The sequence below is a fragment of the Kryptolebias marmoratus genome, linkage group LG8, assembly GCF_001649575.2.
Source record: "Kryptolebias marmoratus isolate JLee-2015 linkage group LG8, ASM164957v2, whole genome shotgun sequence".
Classification (NCBI taxonomy): domain Eukaryota; kingdom Metazoa; phylum Chordata; class Actinopteri; order Cyprinodontiformes; family Rivulidae; genus Kryptolebias; species Kryptolebias marmoratus.
Window position 1 is genome coordinate 22,704,656 of NC_051437.1, and position 27,531 is coordinate 22,732,186.

The 27,531-nt window shown below is 38.3% G+C and overlaps 2 protein-coding genes across 2 annotated transcripts; both read right to left on the reverse strand.

Annotated features, from left to right (window-relative positions):
- Positions 1–692: 692 nt before the first annotated feature.
- arih2 (ariadne homolog 2 (Drosophila)) lies at positions 693–12,028 on the reverse strand. The gene is made up of 15 exons (XM_017411420.3): positions 11,891–12,028; positions 8,949–9,433; positions 8,254–8,321; positions 7,758–7,830; positions 7,364–7,505; positions 6,224–6,345; positions 5,710–5,819; positions 5,279–5,396; positions 5,027–5,077; positions 4,713–4,734; positions 4,342–4,493; positions 3,068–3,211; positions 2,693–2,761; positions 2,402–2,527; positions 693–2,312 (listed from the first exon to the last, which is right to left on the reverse strand). The coding sequence occupies exons 2-15, from the start codon at positions 9,204–9,206 to the stop codon at positions 2,241–2,243; spliced, it is 1,527 nt and encodes a 508-aa protein (XP_017266909.1). The 5' UTR covers positions 9,207–9,433; positions 11,891–12,028; the 3' UTR covers positions 693–2,240.
- A 1,060-nt stretch (positions 12,029–13,088) lies between these two features.
- xpc (xeroderma pigmentosum, complementation group C) lies at positions 13,089–24,600 on the reverse strand. Its single transcript, XM_017411179.3, has 14 exons — positions 22,598–24,600; positions 21,109–21,396; positions 20,850–20,946; positions 20,267–20,351; positions 20,018–20,175; positions 19,746–19,866; positions 19,528–19,617; positions 18,447–19,325; positions 17,998–18,158; positions 17,406–17,487; positions 16,163–16,294; positions 15,820–15,989; positions 15,411–15,504; positions 13,089–15,191 (listed from the first exon to the last, which is right to left on the reverse strand). The coding sequence occupies exons 1-14, from the start codon at positions 22,716–22,718 to the stop codon at positions 14,862–14,864; spliced, it is 2,808 nt and encodes a 935-aa protein (XP_017266668.1). The 5' UTR covers positions 22,719–24,600; the 3' UTR covers positions 13,089–14,861.
- Between the last annotated feature and the right edge of the window lie 2,931 nt (positions 24,601–27,531).

The window sequence follows — 27,531 nt, forward strand, 5'->3', positions numbered from 1 at the left end:
GCCTGTAAAACAAACACTTGTTACAATTAATTTAGATTCCAGTTCTTAGTAATTAAATAAAAAAGGTAATCATTTCATCATTTTTTCCCCCTTATTTAAAGCGTTCATTCTTGGTTTGTTGATGCCACCACAACCACTGATCTTACCAACCTGAACAACAAACCAGACTGTAGTCCAAATCTGTAGTGTAGACTGTGTTTTCATTTGCCTCATGACTGAATAATCAAAACAGTTTTTTTTTTTAAATTTATTTAGTGTCTAGGGCTAAAAGAAGACAATCCTAGAGCCACTTTTGCTCATGGACTCTTTTATGCCAGATGAGCCTGACCTGACCTGACCTGCTCTGGAGTAAACACTTGAGGGTGCCATCAGCGACACACTCCGTATTATCTGTGATTATCACACGAGGCCACGCACAGAAGGTTAAGCAGAGTGGTAACGCTGTAAATACTTTCTGGCACACTGTCATGGTCAGCTGTAAAAGGAGGTATGGATTTCTGTAATATGAAACAAAACAGCTGGGAAAATGTATACATGTGAAGTGAAGACTTAAAAAAAATTATTTTTACTTTTTTCTGAAATCCCTGACAGTTTATGATATTGGAAGTGTGAGAAATGATTTCTCCCATAAAAAAAGTGCTGCAGGTTTGAGATTTGAGTGTGAGTGTAAAATAAACACACAAAAAACAGGGTCCAGTTTTAAAAACTTTCAGTAACTCTATTTCTGTATTAATGTACAACCGTTGAAAATTACAGCAATTTTTTTTTATTTTTTAAGTTTTTTTTTTTTTTTTAAATGATCTATCAACAGCCATTTTCCAGAAGAAAAGTGAGCAACATGAGCTGAAAGGGGGAAAAAAAAAAATGAGGGGATGATCATAAAGAAAGAAGAGAGCGCATGAGATGTGGGAAGGGGACAAATTAACGGTGGACGTGGAGTTTGCGTGTGAGTGTGTTGGCGTGTGCATGCCATCTCGATGTCGGTGGGAGGTGCTGCAGCACTTGTGAATTACACTTGTAGAATTAAAACAACTTTATCTGATCAGCGGAGGTGCTGATAATAAACTTTAATAGAGGTGGTCCAGTCTTGCCGCCATTAAAGTTGGAGGCAAGCAAAAAAAAGGAAAAATATCAGTATCAGAGCATCAAAAACAACAATGAGACCAATTAGTTTTATTTTGCCCTTGTTAACTATTGTCCAGCCAGAATGGCAGAAGCACCTTGAGATCAGGTGTAACACCAAATAAAGGGAGAAGTCAATACGAAACATTGATGAAAAAAAATTTAAAACAGCTGCCATTGACCAACCAATTATATTTTTTAGTCTTTTGAATTCCAAATTGTGTTTTAGTTTTGGGTCAAGTATTTTAATAAGTATGCAGAACTATCAGTATTTAACACAGCAATCAAATCAGATTCATTAAAGATTTGTTGATTAAAAGGAGGTATCTGATCTGGCTGAAAACAAGACAAAACCAGCGGCACCATCACTGTCAGCAGCTGGAACAGGCGTTAATGTAAACAAGAACAACGATGCTACTTCTGTGGAAACAATTTGACATATTTCCATTCATCTCTTGCACCAAAGAAGTTAAACTATTTTTATTTTTAAATGGTATGTGTATAGAAAGGAATGAGTGACAGGGCCTGAGTAAGTCATTATGGTTTATTTAAAACCACAAAACACAAATTCACTATCTGCACAACACCTTAAAGAAAAAGATGTTAACTTCTCACACGTCTTCCTCATCCACTTAATAGCACAAGCTTCTTTACCCTGAATTTTACATCCCGGGTGCTTTTCTCTCTGATTCCACCATCACAGGAATAATTTTGGAAAATATCTCCCAGATTAGATGCAGATGTCACAATCAAGCATATCCACTCTGTTTTTAGGCCCCGAGACTTCAAACACTGACCCACATGATCAGATATGTGGCGCTGAAACAAGTGTAACCACTGTGAATGTGACGCTTAAAACGCAGAAATGTGGAAATAAGGTTGAGATGAAATATGAGAGGGGGCAATACGACTGGGACATTCTGTGACCCTGCAGCACTGTGGTAGTGAGAGGAGAACAAAACGGAACAAAGGAAGCAAAACGAGCATATGAAGAAGAGAAGCAAAGGGAGAGGTCAGTATGACTGCAACAACAGATGATCATGGAAGGAAGCGTAGGAAGGAGGCAAGGAAGAAAGTACGGAGGGAGATGCTGGTGCATTGCAGTCGTGTTTGGAGCCTCAGGTGTCGTGGAAATCCTTCAGCAGCGTACGTCGCCTCTGCTCAGCAATGTGCATCTGATTCTCCAGATCCTAAAAAAATAGACAAATAAAGTAATGCAACTCTGCATAAGATGAAAGAAACTGAGAAGAGTTTAGCAGTCACGGTCCTCCACCCTTACCCCTCTGTCACTGGCGCTGAGCTCGCCCTCGCCTCCTACAACCCCTCTCTCGTAGCTGTCGGCCCGCTCCACCTTCCACGACAGGTTTTCTATCTCTGCTTCCAACTGGGCTTGTTGGTATTCAAACTACGGAGAGAAAAAAACAAACTTCCAATTTTAAACTACTCAACCAAACTTAAAAGACAGCAAGCAGGGCATGGCTTGAAGTGAGAGTGATGAACAAACTAAGATCACAGTTGACGTCTGTGTTAGAAAGTAAGAAAACTGCTAAAGACAAAGTTTTTTTCTCACCAGTTTCTTGCGTGGGCCAGACTCCATGTAATAGGCGTAGGGGTAGGTGTACTGCAGCGTGTAGCGACACTGGAAACAGAGAAAACACGTGTTCTTGGTACAAACTGGAAAGAGTTTTGAACATTTTGATTCAGAATAAAACATGACTAACATTAGGTAAATATAATTACAAACTTTACTGATGCAGCATTTTAAAACTGGTCATGTTGTATATAAAGAAAACAAGGTGTAACTAAGTTATGATTTGTGGCCAAATCACCAAAACATAAGTTCTGCTGACCAAATAATCTTCTTTAAGAGCATGCTCTGCTTTATATAATAAATCATTTCTTTAAACACAAAACTCACAGCCTGCGTTTAGAGTTTCCACAGTACCTTAGCCAGTAGCTTTGCAGCGTTATGCAGGTACTGCCAGTCGATCCAAGTGCCCAGATTGTTCATTACTCTCTCCTGGATCTTCTCTTGGATTCTCTGATACGTTTGAGCCTCCAACTGTAGAGACTTGTTATGATTTTCCCACTTGAAGCAAAAGACAAAAAGCAACATTTAAAGTTTTGAACCAAAGACAAAGTAAAGCATTTAGCGGGTAACAGACGGTGAACAGGAACTTTCATCTTAAGAACTTTATCTTTGAAATGTTTCTCAACATTTTAATAAGAGGGCAGAAGCATGGCTGTGGAACCTGGAAACTGCAAACTAATTTTCTGAGCTCATGTGATCTTTTATGATGTCTACCTTTGTTCAACTACATGCCTATGTAAGGCCTATGTACTGTCTGTACCAGCCTGTGGGGGTCACCTTTTACTGTACAAACTGAGCACACTGACAACTACGCACCTGGATGTAAGTCAATTATATTTAAAAAGAACCTTTCAAGATAAAAATCAAAGTGGTTCACATCAAAATAATACACAAACGCTACCTAAATGCCAATCTAAAAAGGGTCTTCAGCTGTTTCTTAAATGAATCCATCGAGTCTATAAAATGTAGATGAAAGGGCAAGGAGATGTCAATTTCCCTTTCAGTTAAATTTAAAAAAAAAACTATAAGGATGCCTGCCATCTCAATCTTTACAATGCTTCATTAAAAGAACAAATAGATGCCAATGTTTCTGTAAAGCAGACACAAAATTAGGTGCGTTCAAAGATTCAAGAGCAACACTAATGTCTCAATCTGTTGGGAATAAAAATCACGTACAAGCTTCCATCTCTAAAAATTTCACTTTTAAGTCCCTTTGAGGTTCAACATTTTAGAGCAAAACAAAACAAACATAACGTAAAAAGATTTTTATACTTTCTCTCCCAACTTAGGGCTGCACAATATATCACAAATTTATTGTCATCACAATGTCAGTGAACGGAATATCAATATTGTAAAGGACAGCTATGAATCATAAACCATTATATTTCAAGTACCATGCTGCATGGTAATAATAGATATTTGGTTAATTCAACAGACTCTCAGTGGCTTTGATGCCCACATCTGGTTTAGATGATAGTGATGATAGAAGAGAAAGTGAGGAAAATGTGGGTTTATCGCAACTGATACAGTCACTGCAAGATTAAACAATAATATCACACACACTGCAAGTTTTTCTAATATTGTGCAGCCATAGTTTTAGTTACCTTATAGATAAAAGAAAAACTCACCCTTTCAAAGTAGAAGAGGTATTTTTTAAGCGCCTCTCTGGCTTGAGCCTGCTGGCTCTGGTTGACTATATCAGGGTTTTCTTTGTAGCGGCTGCACTCATAGTATTCACTGCCATGAGTCTTCCAGTCTCCAAGACACATCCAGCAGAAGTCTTCCAAGAAGCAGAAAACACACGTTCATAAACCGTGAAACCATTTGAATACAAGCTCATAAAGAATTAATGAGTAAACCAATGCAAAATAATCTATTTTTTATGTATTTCTTGGTGATTGGGGGAAGAAAAACACATTTCTAAAATTGCAATTATGACTGTAAATGATTAGTGTGTGACGTATTCTTCCTCAGGGCTCCTTTCAGGTGTGAAACTTACCATGTTTGCACTTGGAGCATTGCTGAAACACACAGGAAGGAGGTGTAATTAATGAACCAGACCTGCTTAAACAACTAGAAAAGTCACTTTAAATTAGAACAGTAACTGCTTAAAATAAGACAATGTTAAAAACAAAAGTCAGTTTGATATTTAAAAAAAAATTAAATAAAATGAGCAACAGTCATAGAACTAGTCTGCTAAGTGGTGCTTTAATAAAGCTCTGAAAGAAGGACATTAGCCAGAATCTGACTACTGGTACATATTTTTAGAATTTCCTGTGTTCTGTCAAAGTGCGATTTGCAGCTCTTACTCACCATGTGATTGCACCCTCCGTTCTTTTCAATGCAGATATTGCACTTTGGACACTGGAAGAAAAATAAACAGTACTTTGCCTCTCATTTAAATTAGCTGTTCACAGCTGGGATGAAAATACTGAGAAAGGTGGCAGTGATTAACTAAAAATATAAAAACTGTGACTGTGTGTGTGTACAGTATGTACGAAGAACAGAATATGAAAATAAACGGCAGGTACAGTATCTGTGTGTGATAATGCGCCACAATCATACATCTTTAGTGTGCGCGCTGATGTAGTTTGCAGTCTCGGAATCATCTGCACATTTGGTCAGCCATTTTCGAATTGTTGCACAGTCTGTGGGTGCGTGGTACATCTGACGACATTTGAAACTGAGGGAGAGAAAACAAACACATTCACTGTTAGATTCCTGCAAACAGTGAAGCTTTCAGTCTTCATACAAAATGTGACATTATATAAACAGTAAACTGAACATTTAAAAAATAAAAAGACCTTCAGATACAGTTTAAAACAAGCTCCAGTAAAAAGATTCACACATTCCAATGTGTTCTGGTTTTATTAATATATTGTACAACCTTGCAGTCTTTTCTGGAACCAGAACAGGGTTTTATGGTGTCAGGATAACACTTGTTTACCTCAGGAGTTAAACAAGTGTTATCCTAGCTGCGTTTGTGTTTCTCCTACCAGAAGACTTCATTGCAGCGGCTACACTGAACTCGGCGTGCCCGGGGCTCCTGCACCTTGATGACCATAGGACAGTCTGCTCCTGGACACAACTGCAGCTGGAAGTGACTCTGCAAAAAAAGGCAACAATTAAGGAATGCAAATAAGGTGTGATAAAACTGCTTAGACCACTTAGACTTTAAAATGTTTTCATTAAACTGATTGTGTTCTTTGGATTATCCAGATTTTAAGGAATCATTTCTGAAAAGGAATATTATATTTTTTTATGTAGTTTTCTTTTGTGTTAGCATCATAATGACAATTTTAAACCACCCAAACAAACCAACAAGTAATATGAAATTCTATAAATAATGAATATTTATATAAAAGTCTTGTTTAGACTGAAGGTTGTTAGACGTAATTTGGATCTACTTCTTTCTCGCTGCCTCCTCTTCATGTTTCAGCTGTTCCACATTCAGACTTTGATGGAGCATCTGAGCAACCAGGCTGAGCTCACAAAGAGCTGGTCACACACCTCAACATAATCTCTGAAGAGGTAGCGTCTGTATTTGTCCTTTAGCTCCTCCCCGGGCAGCAATGGCAGAACAAAGTCTTCTGGCATACACAGGGAACAGTCTTGAGCCATGCACGAGATACCTGAACAATTTTTATAACAGAGGAAACAAGTGGAAGTGATTTCAATAAAACAAGATTCTACTTCAGGTTTAACTGTACAGGAGAGTTAACGGTTGCAATCTTGTCAATATTTACATTAAAAAAATTATAAGCAACAACATTCATTTCAATTACAATGATTCCTAAAGTTGGGTCAGGACCTCACTGTGGCTTGTGAAATACTATGCAAGTGGATTGGCCACTAAAATATTATAAACAGATGAAAATATAACAATTGTTGAAGCTGTTTGTACTCATTATATTTATATCTTTAAAATTCCTGCAGTTGTATTTGGTTTAAGCAGATTGGTTTCTCGTGTTACACTGATTCAGAAAGACCGGGGTCACTTTTCATCACAAATCTGTCCTTGGTGCAGCCGACAGAGACGCTTATCAGACTCAGACTCTGATTATGTGGACCGACTTTATCAGAAAGGCCTTTAAGGAGCAGCACTGCATACAAGCGTGGTCCTACAAATCATTCCAAATTAAGACAGGCAGGGCTGTATACGTTTTCCCACAAACATATAGCTCACTGAAGAACTTCGTGCAGACGCCCACACACCCATCCGCTATCCTGCTGACACAAGCACTCTCTTTCACAGACACACACTGATAACCACGAGGCTGCTGCAACAGCACGCCTTCCTGGAAAACGTCATACCAGATGGAAGTAATCAAATCATACTTTTAAAGTCTTTCTTGGATTTTCATATTGTACACCATATGAAAAACAAACAAATAAATATGTACAAACACTCAGGAGGTTCAGTGTTTCCTGTCAGTAAAACTGCTGCTGGATAGAAATGAAGGGACCGCTAAAAAAAAAAAATCTGCAGGAGAGAAACAGCTAATCTAAAGCTTAAAACTAACGAGTGGAAACATACACAGCAAAGTGCAGACATAAATGAACACAAGATCAAACAGACAGCAACTCAGCCTCTCTAATACCACCTTTAATGACAACACCCAAAACACACACGCTATGTACAGTACTCACCCACTCCAACACCATCCTTGACCAGTACAGTGCAATGCTGCTCCCAGCATGCTTTGCAGAAGGAGTGCTGACAAGGCAGTGCCAGCAGGGAGTCTCTCCGTACAACCTGTAGACACACACCACACTGGAGGGACTGAGGGGCCTGAAACACACACAAAAAACAATAATGACTCGACTAATCACAGCATCACTTTAACAAGATTTATTTTTTATTTTAAAAATATTTTATTACATAACTCAAAATTAAAATCAACTGCAATATATTTATATCATGCAAAGCAGACTCCGTTGTTCGAGTACTAGTGGGTTACCTGCGGCATTTAAATTTGACATCACTTTACAGCAAACAAATGCAAAAATGAAACCGTGTCCGAAAGAAACAAGTTTTACTCACAGTGACTAATCTGCATGTGCTGCTGGGCTGGACCAGAGCTTCTGACAAAAGCAGAGAGGAGTTGGACTTACATCTGTGGGGAAATGGACAGAACCAGAGATTGAAAGAGAAATAAAACAGAATAAGCATGAAAATTAAAGCCTGACTGAGAAATGGTACAACGTTAACTTCATAAAATGAGTCACCACTCTACTGCCGGTCTTTTAGAGAGTGGGACAGTTTTTACTGGCTGCCAATGTCTTTATATTTCTTAAATTACTAATACAGACTAATACAGACAACACTGTCAAATATCAATACAAATGGAGTGTTTAAAAAAAAACTTTAAAGTAGACAAGTAAAGAAAGACAATGATGAGGCAGAAGTAAAGTTGATGTGTACAGGACACTAAAAAAGTGGAAAAGTTGGGTGTAGTACATAAGAAAATATAAATATAATTTAAAAGAAATCTGACGACTGACAAAGACAGAATTTGTGAAGGAGTAAAAAAACCTACCTGTCCAGTATTTGTGAAATCTGCCAGTGAAAATGCACCAGGATCAGTTTTGCTACTGATGGTGAAACCTGCAAGGAAAAGGACGTGGCTGAAATGTGCTAAACGTCAAGGTAATAAGATGATACTTCAGAAGCAGCTCCACAATTTGACTTTAAAAACACAAACGGTCATATAACACTAAAAGTATACAATGTGACAGTGTTCACAAAAATAAGCAAATACAAGGTCCTCACACCTTTTCCAAAGTCAAATTAAAGCTCTTTTCAAGGTGACCAAGTTTTTCCTAGAACCATAAAGTAGTGTCACTTTTCAATATGTTGTGCAGTCCTAATGTACTTTTTTTTTTTAATAACCATTGTGTATCACAGAACTAACGATTTATATCACATTACCTCATTATAGGGTTCAGTCACTACATTAAACATCTAAACAGGCAGATTTCACTGAATGACACACAAACTCAGAATCTGACAGAATCAAGACCAAGTTACACTTAAAAAAAAAGCTATTTACCACCTCAGTATTTGTTGGTTTTGTGTAAAAGACCCCTAACGTGCTGACATTAACCAGTGGGAAGTATGGTGCAGCTTTATATGTAAACAAGTGTATATTTTGTCACACTTTAGTCAATTTTAGTTCAAGTCTTTTATTTTTGGTGCTTCTGAAGAAAATACTTAAAGCTCAGCTGCACTAACCTTCAAAGCAGCGGCGACAGTGTTTACTTCCTCCGTCAGCACACACTGACTCTCTTTGTATGACAGACAGGTGAACTGGTACTCCTCTGGGTCGAAGGAGTCGGCACCCTGTTGCTCCACGTCACTGGCCACTCCTTCGTAATAGTCAGCTTGATCGTCCTCGTCTCCTCCATCGTCTTCATCCTCGTCCTCTTCAGAGTTCACTCCAAAGTCCTCCTCGTTGCTGTCAGACGCCTGGCTATTCATGTCCACAGACATCTAGTCGATTTAAATCAATCACCCGGACAGGTAGACAAAACCGCCTACCTGTCGGATTCAAGTGGTCCAGTTGTAGCTGAAATGGCTTGGCTGGAGTTCCACCTCCCCACTTTCCACCGGGGGTCAGAGACACCCTCCCTTCCTGTCTGACTGAGGCGCAATGGAGCGCACTCAGCAGCAGCGGAAGAAGCAGAAGAAGTCACACTCCCCGTCACTCATTTGGAAATCTGAGGAAAGAACAAGAATATGAAGTATTTTTGCATCGAAATATGCCTTTTTATTAACTTAACCCTTGATTCTGCCTCAACTAGTGTCGAAGTTCATAAAAAATGGCAGCTACGTTGAACATGTCACAGGGCATTCATAAAACAAGCTAGAATGCCCCTTAAATAATAAGAACTAAAAGTTCCTAAATGTGCAATATTCACAGGAGCATATGACCTGATGACACACTTCTCTTTGCATGTCACTTCTCTTTGCTACTGCTGTTACATCTGGTAGCATTTATGAAGTTAAACTTTCTTAAATCTTACTGAAAATTAAACACAAGTCATTTGGTTCAGTAAATCTAAATCACTCAGTAGAACTTCAGACATTCTTGGCTCAGTACAGTTGCTCTGCAGTCAGGAACCAGGATGTGATGACATTAGACAGCTCTTTTAAGTTGGATAAACAGATAAACTAAGTTGGTTTCAATCAGTCATCTCTGCATTGCCTACAAGCTGTCCCAAACACAGCAGCCCATCTGCTGACTGGTACAAAGTAGCAAGAACACTCAGCCCCTAATTTGGTATCTCTTGGCTTCCTGTATGCTTTTAGATCGTTTTATTCCAAGTTTTAATAATAACTTCTTAGGTTTTAAAGGTTCTTGCCCCATCATATCTTACACTTTTCAACATCTACACACCAGGAAGAGCACTTCATTTACCAGTCAGTTTGGGTGGCATCTCACAGGGTTGCAACTAGTTGGTGAACAGTATTCATGAGTTTCTCCCGAACATCTCCAGAGTGTCGTCACATTTTTTTTAGGATTCTGAACCTCTCTGTGTGAATGGTAGAGGAGCGCAGCCCTGTTGCTGAATTTCACAGACATTGAAAATATTTTTGGGACAACCTTTCTCTTAAAACAGTCACAAAGTTATTGTGGGCGTCTCCAACCTGTCTCAGGACCACTAGAGCTGAATTTTGACACCTGCACAAGAGCTGTATCCAGGTCTAAAACCCACACTGATGATAAATGTTAATCATTGAAAAACTGGTTCAAAACTGCCCGTTTTCATTTCAAAACTATACTTCAGCAGAATAAATCATAAATATGGGGAACAGTTTACCTTTTAATACACACAGCTCAACCTAAAGACTTTTAAACCATCGCTTCAGACTCATCTTTTTTAACTTGGCTTTTATTTAGACAGAACAGAAGATTTTAATATACATTATCTCCTTTTGCCATGCTTTTAGATGTATATTTTATTATCATTTTATTCTTGTTTTGTTTCTATCTGGTTTGCCTGTAAAGCACTTTGATCAACCTCAGTTGCTCCATAAATAAAACTGATGTCGGCAAAATCTGCAAACTTTTAATTTAATTTTTCGAAGTCATTCTGGCTTCCTTGTGTTTTACAACCCACAGTTAGGAACTAATACAAAATTTGAGAATCACTGCTCCATTACTTTGAGCCAGTAGTGTGGAGGAAACATGTGTCCTGCCATCATTTTAGAATCAGAGAGGTGATCCCATTATTGTCTTAAATCACCATTCATAGTCTTTAATGTGGTCCGCTTTAAAAAAGGAAAACCTTGAGATTGTGCTCATCAAACCGAGCCTCTTCTTTGTAACATACAGGCTGAGAAATCCTTGAAACACGAAGACGGAAGAAACGACAACGCCACGGAAGATAGGTTTAATTTAACATCTATAGTCACCACCGGGAGGAAACACTAAGAGGTTAGCTGGCACCGGACCTCAAATGTGACTTTGCAGATTTTTTAATCTGAAGAGAGAATAATGTTAGCCGGGGGAAGCCTGCCAGCTGACTCCCGGTGCCAGCGAAGCTAACAGACGGATCTGCTCGCATTCCGTCTGCCGATCCAGGGTTTAAAAATAGGCAGCAAACTGGGTGACACAGATCTCGCTAGGCTAATTTAATACAGCCACTCAATCAAAACAGATTAGATAACAGAACCTGGATAAAGTCAAATAATGTGTACTAAACTGGATCGTGGGGGGTGAAAACTCTTTGACTGACTCTGGTTATTGGCGTCTCGGTTCGACCTCGGAGAAGAAGGCAAAAAATAAAAAATAAGTCAAATCCACAGTGTGACTGTTAGACTTGTCGTTAGCAGGATTAGCCTTCTGGCTAGCGTGCTGGTAGTTCTGCTCAGCAATTTAAGCATGACCATGCTAAACCCCAGCGTGACCGCGACGGGTTAAACGGCGAAATTATTTCCCAATAGGCTTGTTCGAGTTTTCAGGAAAAAGTTGTTTTTGCTCAATAACAAGAAAGTAGCACGCTAAGTAGGCACCCCTTCTTATCATCCCCTTTCGGCTAAGCCTCCGCCTCGCACCTACTCTACTCCGGGGATCGAGATGTAAACAAGGCCCGCTGCAGCTGGGGTGTAAACACAGATATTTAAATTACTTATGCTTTCGTTTCCTGTTTCAAAAAGTTCAAATCACTCACCTGTTAGAGCAGCGTTGGCTCGACTTGCTGCAAAATAAAAAACAGGACCGAGTACCGAGTGTGGAAACCTAAAGAGCAGTTTTGACTCTTTTGCCTGCCTGTTAGACGGAAGATAGACGGGTATGGAGGTGCTTATCAATGACGTCACATCCGCTTCTCTTAAGCAGCCTCCTCTCTCTTCAAGGAAACGTGATTTTATTACCTTTATCAGTAAACATTACATGAAAGTTAACCTTTTTCGTATATCTTGCCTAAAAACACTTGTTTACCAAAGTATGTGTAATGCAGGTGTCCTAACTGACCTTAAACACACACTCAAACACAAAAATGGCTATAACTTTTCATATATTGACCTAAATTTTGGTTTATTTCAGACTGATTCCTAACTAAGCTTTAACAGATTGTTTAAGATCTTTTTTTAAAAAAATTGCCATTAACTGTTTGGAGTCAACTCTGTTTCTTAGCAAAATATCTCATGAACCACAGGACAGCTTTTCATTAAACTCTCAGAAAGTAATAAATGTATGATGAACATCTACACCCGAGTCACTCCAAATCAAGATGACCATATCTAATCAGCATTAGAGAACACATATGCACACACAATTGTTTGCCAATTTTACATAGGCTTAAAGGCTTAACCTTAACTGCACAATTTCACACTTGACAAGATGTTTTTCATATCAATCTGCATGTTCACAAATGTGTGCATCTGAAGAACGTCTTAACCAGCTACTTAACTTTTTCAATAAATTATTTAGTGTCAATAATATCCAACAGTTTCAATTTCACCTTAAAGGTAAGGACATTTCTGTTCTATAAATGATATCATTTTTATTTATTTTTTTAATCTAAACCAGTGTCCCTTCATTGATCTGAACATGTAAATTATTCCAGAGTTTTTCCCTGCTAATAAAAGGTCCAGGCAGGAGTAAAGCAGCAGGTATTGTATCTCCACAGCTACATGAAGTCTTGCACTTAAATGTGGCCCTGAGATTATAGACAGAAGTGATGGCTAATGCTAGAATGCATTACGCTGTAAAGTGATTCCCTGAAGCTACTGAGAGAAGGGTTTAGGTCGAGTATAAATGCAGAGGTAAATGGTCTAGAACAGGAAGAGGATTTGAAGCATTTAATGCAACAAATGTAGTCTGACATTACTATTACAAAATGACAATTTATTTTAAAAATTAGTTTAAACTTCAAGGTATGCTCTACATTTTCCTATATATCTGATTCCAGTTAAAGTTCAGATCCAGGTTTTTATGGCAATATTTTGATATTTTCTTAAACAGTTAAAGAAGCTTGTACAATCAATCAGTTTTAGTAACAAAATAAAACCATCAAAAGAGTGAGATATTAAAAAGCACAACCAGTAATGGAACATTTGTTTTATGCAGATAGGAAGTTTTTGTGCTCTTATGATCTGTGGTTTTCCTTTTCTTATCCTCCAACTTTAAACTTGTAGAGCCCTACTCTTGGGCCTGGATTTTTTTTTTTTTACATTAACTACTATATTCAATTTACAAATTCAATATTTAAATGACAAATTCAATAAAACACAGTCAAATGATACAGTAAAAAAAAAACAAAAGGACTAGAACAACTGTGTATTGAGATATTGCTGTTAGGTTCAGTAGATACAAGTAGTTTGGACAAAAGTGTTTATTTTTTGTTATCAGTGGGAATCCCCGTTTTAGTGATTAGAAAAAAAGAAATACAACATTAAATATGGTTTTTCTGCTTTTTACTCACATTAACCAGTTTTTTTTTTTTGTTGTTGTTTTTTTTTACAAAAATATTTTTCATACAAAAAAGATTATTTTTACTGCATGCACCATTACCTGTGTACAAAACAAAAAGCAACAAAATCAGAACTGTGACAAACATTTTGCAAGTTATTAGTTTTTAAAAAAATGTCCTGGATTGTAGCAGCCAAACACCAAAACAGTTTTTAAGAGAAAATGAAACATTGGTGAGAAGCTAAACGAAGCTACAAACTTATAACAGCTTTTTTTATATTGCATCCTCATGAAAAATGCTACATGATCCACAGAATCCTATCAGATAAAAACAAATCACCCAAAACTATTTACATCATCTCAAATGTTCACAGAGGTCATTCTGAAACTGACAAATGTGATTTGGTCATGTTTGTGTGTCGATTACCATCTACAGGTTTTTGGGCTACTTGCTGATGTAGATGGCAGTAAAATAACAGTAGTGATTATTATTATAGAGGCATCATATTTGAACTTTTACTCATTTAGATTCAGTCAATACGTCACAATATTAATACATTTGACAATCTGTTTTGCTTCCAGCTTAGTTGGCACAAGATAACGTGCTCAATTCTTTAACAAAGTAAAAGGTAAAATAACCAACCATCCATCTTCACCTGCTTTTTCCTTTCCTGGTCCCAGGGCAGCTGGTGCCTGTCTCCAGACGTCACGGTGCGAGAGGCAGGTTACACCCTGGACAGGTCGAAAGTCCATCACAGGGCCATAAAACATCCAGCAGTGCTATTGCATAACACTATCCACCACACAAGAAACTGAGCACTAGTTTTAAACATTCATATTGTGTTTCACAGCATAATTTTTGCAGAAGAGCACAGGTGCTGGCTTACAGGATTCAGTACATGTTCTCCTCTGATCGCCTTGTGGTATGAACAATATTTCTATTAGGCTCTGATAAGAAACATAGGAAAACAATGTATGGAATTACAGAAAAATGAACAGTAATGGTATCAAAAGAGGTGGTTTCTTTTCTTCTCTTTCTGCCTTTTGTTTTGCATGTTGGCCAGTTTTGCTGAAATGATTTCAGGTCTGTTCAATCCTCCCCTGAGAAACTCAGCATCCTGCTATGAGACTTCTGAACATCTGTCTGAGTAAATATCATAAGCAGTCAGTCAAGTGCTTTGTTAACAGCACCTACCAAAAACTTGAGAAGAGTGGGTTTTTCTGCAGTGTCAAACTTTCTCAAAGGGGAACAAATGTTGCTCTTGACTCTTCTTCCCTCGTTTTGTTGTCTTCTTCTTGGACCTGCTGGTACTCCCATCATCCTCTTCAGCCTGTCTGTTTTGGGGCCAGGACATTGCCAGAGTCTCAGTTGCTGTCTTAGCTCCAGAGGTGTCACCTTCAATCACCTCCTCATCAGAAGAAAACCCCCCGGCATCACCTCCTTGAGCGAGGCTCCCCAACCCCTGGGGCTTCTTGTTGTAACGCCTTTTAAGCCTTTCTCTGATCAGAAGTCCCTTCACCAGCAGAGTCCAGTGGGCGACGGCTCGCTTTTCCTTTTTCTGGAAAGAGATTAAGATGTCAAGTGGAGTTTTCACTCTGAGCAGGTTTTAAATAAATGGTTTACTTTAACTTAAAAGTAAGTAATCTGACTCCAAGTAGCTAAAGTTTCCATCTTGGATGCAAAGTAAATCAAATCTGGCCACCAGAAATGTTTATTTAATAACTCTTAATTTACCTTAAAATAGGTCCTACATAAGAAAACCCACACATAAACACACCTCCTTCTCTTTCTGCTTCTGAATCTCCTGTTCTTCCACCCAGGCGGCTCTGAGAATCTCCTCATCTTCTTCACACACGATGTAACCATCAGTTCTAAAAATAAAAATAAATCCAAAAGTACTTGCTTTAAAAAAAAATTCTCTGTAACATATTTTTAAATGAATCTCTTAAAATAACTCCTTCACCCACACAAACTACTGGAATAAAAATTTGTACATTTTGAACAATAAACAAATATTGGAAAACAATTTACAAAAGTTAAAGTAAATTACAAAAAAATGTTTGTTGTGTTAATGTCAAAGTTTTAGACTAAGATTATCATATGATCTTAGAGCAGACAGAGTTATAGCCATTTTGTTGTTAAATCACGCCTCAATCCATATATAAGGTTTCTCAGCTTCGTCTTACACAGCGTGTGAGTATCCTCCATGATAATCGAAGCCTGTGACTGCAGGTGCAGCGTCGAGGTTCAGTTTCCGGGCCACACGGTGCAGGTTGGGCAGCCTGACGTGAACACAGCCCACTGGGATCATGCAGGCTTTAAAAAGGTAGACGTTGCCGTATTCGTTACGAGGAACCTGAAGAGAACAGCCACAAGGTCAACATCAGTAAATGCACCTTTGGTTCACATCTGTTTTTTTTATTTTTTTCCTGAAGATGCTAGTTTCTGATCAAACTTTGCTTGTTGTTCACAAACAGTTTCTGCTTCTGTTGTTATTCTTCCTGACGTTAGTCGATCTCATCAACAAACCTTCCCATCCACGGCTATGGGTGGTTGGTACGCTTCAGTTTGCCATTCTCCAAACAGAGGAAGGTCCTTCTCATCCTTCGTTTCAGACATCATCCTGGCCTTTCTTGATCGGTTGGAGAAGCCCTTCACCATCTAACACCAGAGACACAAAAACATAAAAACAAAAGTCTGCTGAAAGCTTTCCAAGCATCAGTGTTACTACAGGAGATTCAAACTGAGGGTTTTCTGTACATACATATATGTTTCCCTCAAAAACAACAACAAAAAACATGTTTCTACATTACAATCTTTGTTACATTTAATCACCAAAACAGATGAAATAATAAGATTCCAACTTAGTTTTGGTTGGTACTAAGCCACCTTAGCACTGCTTTTAGTTAACTAAACAACTTGATCTAAGACTGTTTTTTATTTTTGCAAATCTTGAAACTGTCAAAAAATAACCTTGAAACTAAAACTAGTAATCCTCTAACTTTGGCAATAAATCCCAGAGAATATCTTTAAATCTATCAGTCATTAAATTATGTATTAGTGTGTCTTGAAAATATTAATATAACGTGAACATCAGGCCTGAAAGGTAAACAGTCTGCATATTTTGCATCAGATCTGAATAGTTAAAAAAATTAAACTCACATGAAGAATTCAATAAACATTCAAAAACATAAAAAATACTAATCTAATAGATACATTTCTATTACTTTAACTTGAAATTATTCTAAACCTGACATCAACACACAAGTTATTTTCTTTTTCAGCCACTGAAAAGAATGAAGCTGTTTACGGATCATTTTTGCTATGATCAAGTCAACTTTTAAAACCAGCAGAAATCCTTCAGTAACAGGTATGTCTTAGTATAACATTTATAGTTTAAAAAAATGCTGCTTTCAACTTTTATTGCAACTGAATGACCTCAGGTCATGTGAGTAAAACCATGTCATTTAGCAGCTAAATGGTTAAATTATATTAGAGGAGTGAATGATTATATTTCAACAAGAAGACAATGACTGTGCTTTAATTTTAAAGTTAAGGAGTCCTCAAATAGCCTCTTTTGTTTGTCAGCTTTCCATCATAAATCATACAAATGTAGATCACTTCTTATGCATCCCTGAGGGTGAATAAATTTTGGGAAACAGAAATAACAACAAACACATGAACACAGACACAGACAACAGGAAGAGAACTGATGACGGGAAAAGAAACAAAAAAACACAAACAAACATAATAAAAAGGTATAGACTGTCACCTTGAATGGTTCCTCTCCGAGTCTGACAGTTCGTGCTTCTTTTAGCCACGTTTCTCTGGAGTGGAGGGTGTGCACACAGTCTCTGAACAGGAGGAATATTAAGACATGATCAGAAAACAAGCTCTTATTTAATGAACTCATTTCTGGTTGTGAAATTCTCAAAATAACAAGAAAAAATCCTTTGTTTTTTTGCAACTAAAGAGAATTACAACCCTAAATGTACTTCATATTACACATACATTAAAATGTTGTTCTTTCAGCTGCTCCCGTCTTCAGGGGTTGCCACAGATTTGGCAATCGTTTGTCCTTCCTGACCACTGAGCTACCGCAGCCATTACATACATTAAAGCAAAATTATTAAAGATTCATAAATAAAATCAAAAGGTTTTCTTTGAAGTCTTGTGAAAATCTTTATCTTAAATTTGATTTTGCTATTTTAAACTGTTTTGATATGATTGCAGTTTTTGTATTTTTTAATAGGTTTTATTTATTGATTTCTCAGTCTCAATTCTGCAGACACCAACACCAACAATAAGAACAGACTTGGTTCATGTGTCAGATTTCTTTCAATGATTTCCCCTGTAGTTCTGACCTGGAGTACACAGGCTCTCCTCTGCAGTATCCGAGGACGGCAGCTGTAGGAGGATAGAGGGCTTCATACTTCAGCAGGTGCCTCTTTAAGGCATACAGAGGATGGTTCTTAAACTCTGCCACAGACACCGGCATGGGTTTGTTCAGAAGCTTATTCTGGAGCTGAGAGTTAAAATTGAAGGAAAACACAGTGAGTTCAAATTTTCTTCTTTAACAGCCAATGATATTCTTAGTTTTTTGCATTTTATATATAATCCTACCCACTTTTACTGATGTGAATACCTTTTACATCACTGTTTATTTAAGTTCTTAACTTAAAAGAAAGAACTGCATCTAAAACAACCAAAGTAGTCAACACAACAAACTAAATAAAAATGTGATCTAGAAATTGCGTAAGAATTAAAGAAGACCTGAAGTGAAGTTTGAATGTTTAGGGCTATTTGGGCGTACCTCCTTCTCCTCCATTTTGTCTCTTTCGTCCTTCGGGCCCAAGAACGGTTCGAGTGTTTCCTCCCACCACTCGTCATCCACCCGTCTCTTCCTGGATAATGTCATCCAGGTGGGGTCATATTTTCTTCCCAGGTCCTTTAAAAACCCGTTTCCATCCACTGCTATCACGTACGTCACTGGTGCTGTTGCATTCTGGGAGCAGAGATGAGACATTCCTACTCCGTGTTGCACATCTACACAAACCCAAGAAGATGTTTTGTCCAGGTACACCTCTAACCACTCGTCTGCTCCAGGCCCATCTCCGCTCCTCCTACTCTGTCCTTTTGTTTTGTTACTTGTTGCCCCTTCATCTTCATCATCTTCTTTCCCTTCCTCCAACTCACTGTCTTCCTCAGATTTTTCCTGTTTTCTCCCACCACTTTTTCCTTTTGAAGCTGTAGTATTTTTGTTGTTTCCTGCATTGGCCTTGCTCTGTACTTTTCCTTTCTTCACTTTTGTAGATTTGACCTCACTTTCTGAATCCTCACTGGAATCTTCACTGGTAGCCTGAAACTCCTCTGCATCACTAAGCTCCTCCTCTTCGTCGCCATCGTTCCCTTCACTGTTGCTCTCCTCCTTGTAGCTGACCTTTGAAGCAACACTGCGGCGTTTTGAATTTTTTGGTCTCTGTCCTCCTGAAAAGACGGGCTTCTCCTCTTTCTCCTCCTGCATTTCTTTCCTCTTTGATTTCTTGCCTCCGCTGCTTCCTCTTCCTTTTCCTCCTCCTGATGGTCTCTTTGTGCCCGGAGAGACTTTTGGCTCGGCAGAGTTGGTCTTGGAAGTTTCTTGACTTTTTCGGCACCGTTTTGGGGCAGCAGTTGATTTTCTGGTTCCTTTGCACTGAAAAAAACAACAAAAAACAAACAAACAAACAAAAAAAGATATTCATTTGATGTCAAATTTTGTTTATTGCGTTTTACTTTTCTTTGGCTTATACAGTCCATCTTGAATCCATTTCACTGCTTTATTGCTTTAAGCAAGTTTGGCTCCTGTTTAGTTATCATTACAATATAAAGGAACAGAAAAGATCCCATGTTTGTACCTTGGCTGAAGGGGGTTTGAAAGGAACTGGCTGTAAAGAAAGAACCAATCGGCAGAAAAGCTGCAGAGACCTCAGAATCAAAAGAAAAATCTGCAGGAAACAAAAAACACAGAAAAACATTATTTTCACAAACTTATTCTTCTTTTGTTTGTAAAATGCTGGTTTACATTATGGAGAATGGTTGAGTCTTGGATTAAAAATAAAAACAAAACACCAACATGAGTCATCTCTTGGTGGTCTCTGGCAGAGATGGAGGCCAGTCGCCTCTCCAGGAGAGCCTGAGGGTCCGGACATTCCTCATAGGGAAGACTTGGGTTGAGGGTGAAGGTTGCTCTAAACCTAAAAGCGGGAAAAATGATTACAGAAACAACAAATCCACAAAATCTTTTGTTACTAATGAGATCATTTTGGTCTGAAACGGTTGGCATTTGAATGATAGCTATGACATCAATGTTTGATTTTCAAATTTAAGAACAAATCACACACAAACCATTTGAGCAACCCAGAGAGGTAGTTTTGGTCGATGCGTTCCTTGGCGACATTGCAGAAGTGGGAAGGCAGCAAGGACAGAGTGATGGCCAGCAGGTCTGGTTTGCTGCACAAACGGTTGCGAAAGATCCCGTTGGCTATAAGGCACATGAGGTGGACCTGAGAGACCAACCAGAGGTGAGTAAAGATCCAAACTGCTGCTGCTGCACTGACAGATCAGACCAAAGTATGAGCTGCAGTGTCTTTTTACCTTGTGTGTGTCAATCAGCTGGTCCTTCTTATACCTCTTCACCATTCGCCTGAGGTACGTCTCAAACTCTGCCTGCCTCTTCTTCCTGACACCGAAACAATAATTATTAGGTCAAATCAGCAACACAAAAAGCTGCACTCCAAATATGCATATATGGAGGTATTGAAGTTTGTATAAAAAAAAGATTTAGAAAACATTCACCATGCTTCTTTGAGGAAAACGTTATAATTTAAGGGAATTTAAATGTAAATGGAAGAAAGAGAGCACCTGTAGATTTGGAATACTTTAAATACTTTTAATGAAATCTGAACCAAGTTTTAGATGACTTTTCTGGTATAAACTGTAAGTCCCAATCAAAATATTTTCTATTTAAACCTCTGGAATTGTAATAATAATAATAAAACAAAATCTGACAAAAATGTTTCTGAAAAATAATTCAGATCTTCAAACTTTATATCCTCCTCATTTCAATATTTTTATTATCTATTTTTTTAAGAATGCAATTGGAACTAAATAGGAATACTTAAAGTATTTTTTTTTGTTTAAATTTAACATTGAAACTTTCCAGCACATATTTACTTACTGCTTTCTGACTTCTGCCGTCTCGATCTCGATCTCTACGGGCTGAGAGGGCAGGACCGGCTCAGGCGGTTCCACTGGACCCAGAGGTTCGGCTAATTCTGATCAACGCACAAAACAAACTGAACATTTTCACTTCTGTTCCCCATTATTCTTCAACCATCACCGGAAACGTATCTTTTTCCACTTTTTTTACTTAAATAAAAAATATTAGAGAAATGATTTCCAACTCAGAAATATTCATGTGTTTGTCAGTTTCTTGCCTTCTACTTCCTCCCAGTCATCTTCATCCTCACTCTCATCCTCCTCTTCCCCATCTTCTTTCTTGGCACTCACATCAACCACAGGTGGTGCAGAGGTCACCATGTCGAAGTCATCTTCACTCTCAACCTCCTCCTTCACCGGAGACGAGAAGTATTTACTGCTTTTGACGCCAGTCCTGGTGTTGGCACTGGAAGCAGAATTACTCTCTGCTGCTCGTTTTGAAGACAAGCGTGATTTAGGTTTGACCTTCCTCTCAAGCTTCTCTTCGTTATCAGTAATGTCATTAACTGGGACAAGAAAAAGAAAGAATTCTTAAAGATACAATTACAATTGCAAAGTTTAAAATTACACAATTTTGAGTCAGTCTTACTTATAATCTGCTGGCTTCCACAGATAGATATATTTTACTAAATGGCATTTCATAATTTTTTTGTATGAGATTATAATATAATAGGAATTATAAAGACTTTAATTGGAATATAACCTGGATTTGAATTGGATTTATGATTTGGACTTGTTTTTTTTTCTTTTGTCCGATGCCCTGATATCACTTTTGTTGTGAAATGGCATTTTACAAATGAACTGGATTGAAGTTACAATGGAAAATGGGATATAAAGTTCTTTCAAACAGGAAGGGAAATAAACTTTTTTATTTTTTTTTTAGAAATTTAAATGCATAACACAACTAACAATAGTTAAATAAAATTGAATTGTAAAAATATTTTGTTTGCTATAAGAGAAATGGAACTGTTTATGTGAAATAAATACTTGTTTGAATGAATGATTCGTCAACAAACATGACAAGAAAGAAAACAGACTACAGCTAATTTCTGCAACTAGATATGGTAAAACTTAAGATAATGCTGCTCTAGAATACATAAACATGCATTTAAAAATAAAATACTTTAAATAAATGGTTAGATAAGAAAAATAAATAGACAAGCAAGACTGCAACACACAATTCTGCCAAGGTATGTCTGTGATGCTTTTTTAAACACTGAATCCAAACACCAGCAGCCATTCACAAAGTGTGCTACATGTTTTGATAAAGTGGAGCACAGATGTGCGTAATCTGGGCCAGTAGATCCACTTCAGTAACCATGCACATCATTCATCCATGCACCTGCACTCTAAATACTCATACTATGTTGTTTTTTTAGGAAAACACTAAGAAAACAGACACATGTGCAGTTTCAACTTAAACCAAACTAACAGGTTATTCATTTTTAACCACCAGGAATGATATGATTAACTGAGGAGTGGTTTTAAATAGGGATCAAATACAAATCAAAACATCTAATAAAACTATACTCAGACACACAAAGCACAAATGATAAAGAAGCTATTTCATCTACTGATTCATATCTGAGAAATTGCTATTATTACTTATTTATGCATGCGAATTCTGGAACATTTAGTTTCACTTTAAGAAGGCAAATTACTTTTTCCTGAATTGACCTTGATTTTTGTTTTTTTTATTTTAAATACCTGTGTCTTTCTTCTTCGCTCTTGTCTTTGCTCCTCTGCTTTCTCTTTTCACGGGCTGCTTCAGTTTCTTTGTATCGGCTTGTTCTTCGTCTGTCTCTGCACACTTTTTCCGCTTCGCCATGATGCTGTTTTTAAATCTTTTCTCACTTAAAACACTTCCTGCAGAGTTGTTAGAAAAAAACTAACACAGGCAGCCGCGGCTAAACGCCCCACATGGTCTTGTATAACGCCACGGAACCTGCAGTTATCCAACACTTCATTCAGGAGTTTTCATAACAGAAGAAAACTGACACCCGGCTGGTTTTGGGGGCCGGACTGTGACGTCACATCCGCTTCTTGTCGCTACTGTTAGTACTTAGCAATTAAGCACCAAACAAGCAGATTTACCCCCTTTTACGTCGACATTTTTACATACACATCTTCGCTAATTTTTACACATATCTATAAAGATACAGTTACCTTAGCTGAAGGCTAGGTTTATAATTACAGTTTTATGTAGGGGTAATACCTCATATAAACTCTGGATGGCGGTGTGGTGCCATGTTTGAATTGTAAGGCGTTTATAAATCAGTCATGAAGTCTTTTAAAGAGTTATATACCAGCTCCTTTTTCTTGTCATCTTCAGTGTTTTCCCCTGGTGACATAATTGAGAGTATTCATAGACCTTTTTTAAAAGAATACTTGTGTTGAGTGGCTGTTTCTATTTATTTTTGCTGTTTGTTATAGCAGAAAAGAGTCTAGGGATACAAATTAAAAGCCAGCAGGAGATCAGTCAATCAGCAATAGGATGCAAATAAACTCTATCTGCATATAAATTCAAATGTATGCTATATGTTCTAATTTCTAGTCTGTCCCTGCACCTGAAATAGATTTTTGCCATTTTTTTTAAACACTGATCTGCTCTGTCAACTACATTGCAACCTGATAATGACATGCCTCTGTCATTGCTCATATAAAACAAGAACTTAATTGAGATGTGATGGAATAATTAGGTACATATTATGCACAGGTTTCCATCATAGTCTATTAAAGGGCACCCAGTTCCTATCTTAAATGTAGAAAGTATGAAAGCTTGATAAAAGTGAAGTACAATATTATGATTTGAAAACTGTGTGAAATGTATGCAATAAAGCAAATTTAATTTAATGCAATATTTAAATATATTTTTAAACAGATAATTGTATCTAGAAATATGTAACAAGATCAAATATTGAGGTCAAATTATAGCTAAAGATTTATCCTGCGTGTGATTCTGGATGGATCTTACACTAACAGCATGAGGCCATTACCAAAACTGGCCAACTGTCTGTCAAAATCACCTGGTTAAAGAGACCAAATGCATGTGGACAAGTCTGAAAATATGAAGCAGTAAAGCTGATGTCAGATCATTTGAAGCAGAAGCAGGTGTGACAGATTTCAGTCTCCATCTAGGTCCCACCTTACATGGGGACTGACCTTTAAAGAATCGCTGTGTTTATTCTCTATCCAAACGTTGTTTTCCATATGATTTTCTGTTGTAATAAAAACACATAGAAAATGCTGGAGTTTTTTCTTTTTTTCACCCATGAATTATGATATTTTTTTTTAAAAAACTTAGTGCAGCATAGAAAAGACCTTTAATTAAATGTATATTCATTTGCACGTGTGCCTTTTTCAGGAAAACTTTATCTTAACTACAGGCATGAAAGTGAAAATCCTCTGTGTACCTCAGCTCTCCTGGAGGTTTCGCTGCCTCCTATTTTGCGCATGTTGTACTGTTTCATCTCTATGGGGTCCCAAGGCTTAGTGTGAAAAAGACCATGACTGAATGAAATTTCTGGCAACGAGTCTGTGTGACTCCCCCCCTGAAATAAATTCTATCTCTCAGTTCTGAATCAGTTCAGTTCATTTCAGTTCAATTTCACTTTAATTCATCGTGGTTGTGATCTGTATCGATCACGTTGGGATTCTGTGGCAGATGTGTGTGTTTCACTTCAGAGAACAGTCTGTCAGCTGATACAGTCGACAGCTTCAGACTGGCTCGCTGCAGCAAGGGTCTGATGGGGGGGGGGGGGATTTCCATTCTGAGTGTTTGTAATGCATGGAGCATACATATGCAAACTTACTGCATGCATACGCATAAATAAATGCATAAATGTTTACTTGTGGAGTGCATGTGCGTCCATATTCTTGTGAGAGTGGTGTGGCAGGTTTTCGATTCACGGTCGTCTGAACGTGTCCTTGCATTTGTTGCCTTCTGTGAGTATATGAAGAGAGGGAGCATGTGTGTGTGTGTGTGGGTGTGTGTGTCAGGTGAAAGAGCTTGAGTTCGTGGTCCAGTGTGCTGTGCTCCCAGCGCAGTGCATGGCTTCCATCCCTATATGAACCATTAGTGCAGTCAGATAGGAATAAAAAGCCATACAGTGAACTGGGAATTTGAAGGATTGCAGTTCAAGAGCAAAGAGACCCACAAACACAACTGCACACAAACACAAACACATACCCCGAGCCAGATGATAGAAGATAGGAGGAAATAAGTTCAAATAAAAACCCTCAGGCAAAAGGAAACTGGAAAACAGGCAGCAGGTGAAGGACACAAATACCTAGAGAAGAAGATGAGCTGATAGAAGATGACATCCTGCCCTCTATATGAGAAAGACAGCATTACACCTCGACTCAACAGATAAGTGAGAAGTGTGGAGGTCAAATGTGGAAAATGGGAAATATCATTAAACCTGGGTGATATTTATGAGTTATGAGGTGTTTACAGGCTCAAAAAAGCACAAAAAATGCTATTATACCCACAGAACTGTCTTAAAAGAAGCTGGATTCCTACCAGTGTGACTCTTTATTACTTTACCTGCGGGCAGGAAGTCTCCTTACCTGTTAACATTCATAGACTGACATATTTGAGGTGGCAGAGTCACAAAAAGTCTACTTTTAGGACTTTTGGTTAGCTGACAAGTCAGTTCTTGTCTCATGATTCATCCTTTCTTTTTACTACTTCATCCTTATTTCTAAAACATTATTAGGTAATCTCAATTACAGCATCCCAAGTGTAGTAATCTACAGTATATGTCACATACCTGCAGCCCAACTGACGTTTAAAACCCAGTTAAAGAAAAAAAACTACTCAGATAAAAAAAGACTCACCCACCTGCTAATAGAAAGGCTCAGAAACCGCAGCAAAATGCCTTCATGCATGTTCTTTTGAAATGCATTTTGATTTAATGGCACATCACCTTCTGTCTTGAAAAAGTCTATTTTCTTAGGCATTGCAAGTACAGCTAAAAATTCACATCATCTTCAAACTGATTGTGATTTTTCTGAAACTTAAACATTTTTCTCATGAAAATAAAAACATTTTGCCTCATTTTGAACGTATCAGCCTTAAATTTAAACCTTTTATCTGTAAGAATATTCTGTTAAAGAAAGGAGCCAAATTTTGAACAATAATGGCACCTGTTGAACTCTTGGATAGTAACTCTGCATTAACAAGTGCCTGAGGAGGAATTTTTAACTCCTGTCAGAAAACAGCATATGTATTTGATAAAACAAGTCTCATCCTCCTTTTTTTGTCTATTTACGGGGGGGAAGACAGTCGTAAGGAATTAACACAGACAGATAAACAAATGCTAAGTTAAACTCAAAAACAAGCATATATCTGCAGGTATAGGTTAGGTTTGGCACTTCTGATGGAGCATGACTGAAATAATCTTTGGTGAGCAGAATTTCTGGGCCTCAGTTGATTTGAAAAAGATTTGAGAATTTGGCTACATTAAATTCAGAACACCCCAAAATCTCTGCAACTCTGGAGCAGTTGCGTTATAGCTGTTTTCTAATGAAATAAAGCTTGAGAAAACTGTTCCTGTCGCGCCTTAAGAGGCTTCACAACTTCAAGGAGCGGATATGAACTAAATCCAATTACCAAGCTGTCAATCAGGCCCCTAATTAGTGCGACTCCAGCAGACTGAGCGGCATCAAAGCTGAAAACTCAAAACAGAGGAGATGAGAGAGAGATATGTTACAATACATGAATAAAAATCAGACGCAACCGAAATATTCGGAACTGAAAACACAACTACCATAAATAAATTTAATCTCAGACGCTTCCTCACACAACCTTCAGACGAGCTGCAGCTATTTCTGGCTCGCCACAAACGAGCAACAGCAGCTGGAGGAAGGGAGGGGAGGGAGGAGGAGAAGAAGAGGCGAGCATCCATGCTTTCCGAGTCGGGACGCGGCTGGTCCTCTCTCTGCGTCCTCTGTCCGGGCCTCTGGGGGACTTTGAGTGATCCGAGCAAACCAACAAACATTGAGTCTTTTTCCTCGAGGTCAGTAGAAATGCCTACCCACAACCCCAAAAATAGTAGATTGTCTCCTGCCCAAGTCATTCTCCTGTCCATACAGAACGGGATCAGTGATGCTGCCGCTGCCACCGGTGGGTAAATGGAGTTTGACCGCCCCTTTACGCATCTGTGCGTATTTCCATTCAGCGGCAGAGGCAAACAGACAGCGAGGGAGAGGGAGAGAAAGTGAGAAAAGGGAGGGAGGTGTGGTGGAAAAGGACAAGGAGAGAGGGGGTGAGCCAACAGAAGCCCACGAGTGAGGAGGAGTCAAATAAAAAAGGGGGATGAGAGAGGGTTTTGTAAAAATAAAAAAATAAAAAAGCGAGAAGAGGACAACATACCTGAACAGTAGAGAACTCCATCTGCTTGTGTGAGTAATGTGTGTTTGTGGGATGAGTGTGTCTGTGGGGGGGACAGACAGAGAGAGGGGGGTGGGTGTTGAGGGAGGAGGGTGGGAGGCTTATGTCGCGCCTCGGTGATGCGCAGTGTTAATAAAAGCTGGGCACAGGGGCTGAATAGGGCTCTTTTCTGTCTCATTCAAATACCGCCAGAAAGCACTTTCATTCTGCTGATAAAGTAGTGTGTGTGTGTGTGTGTGTGTGTGTG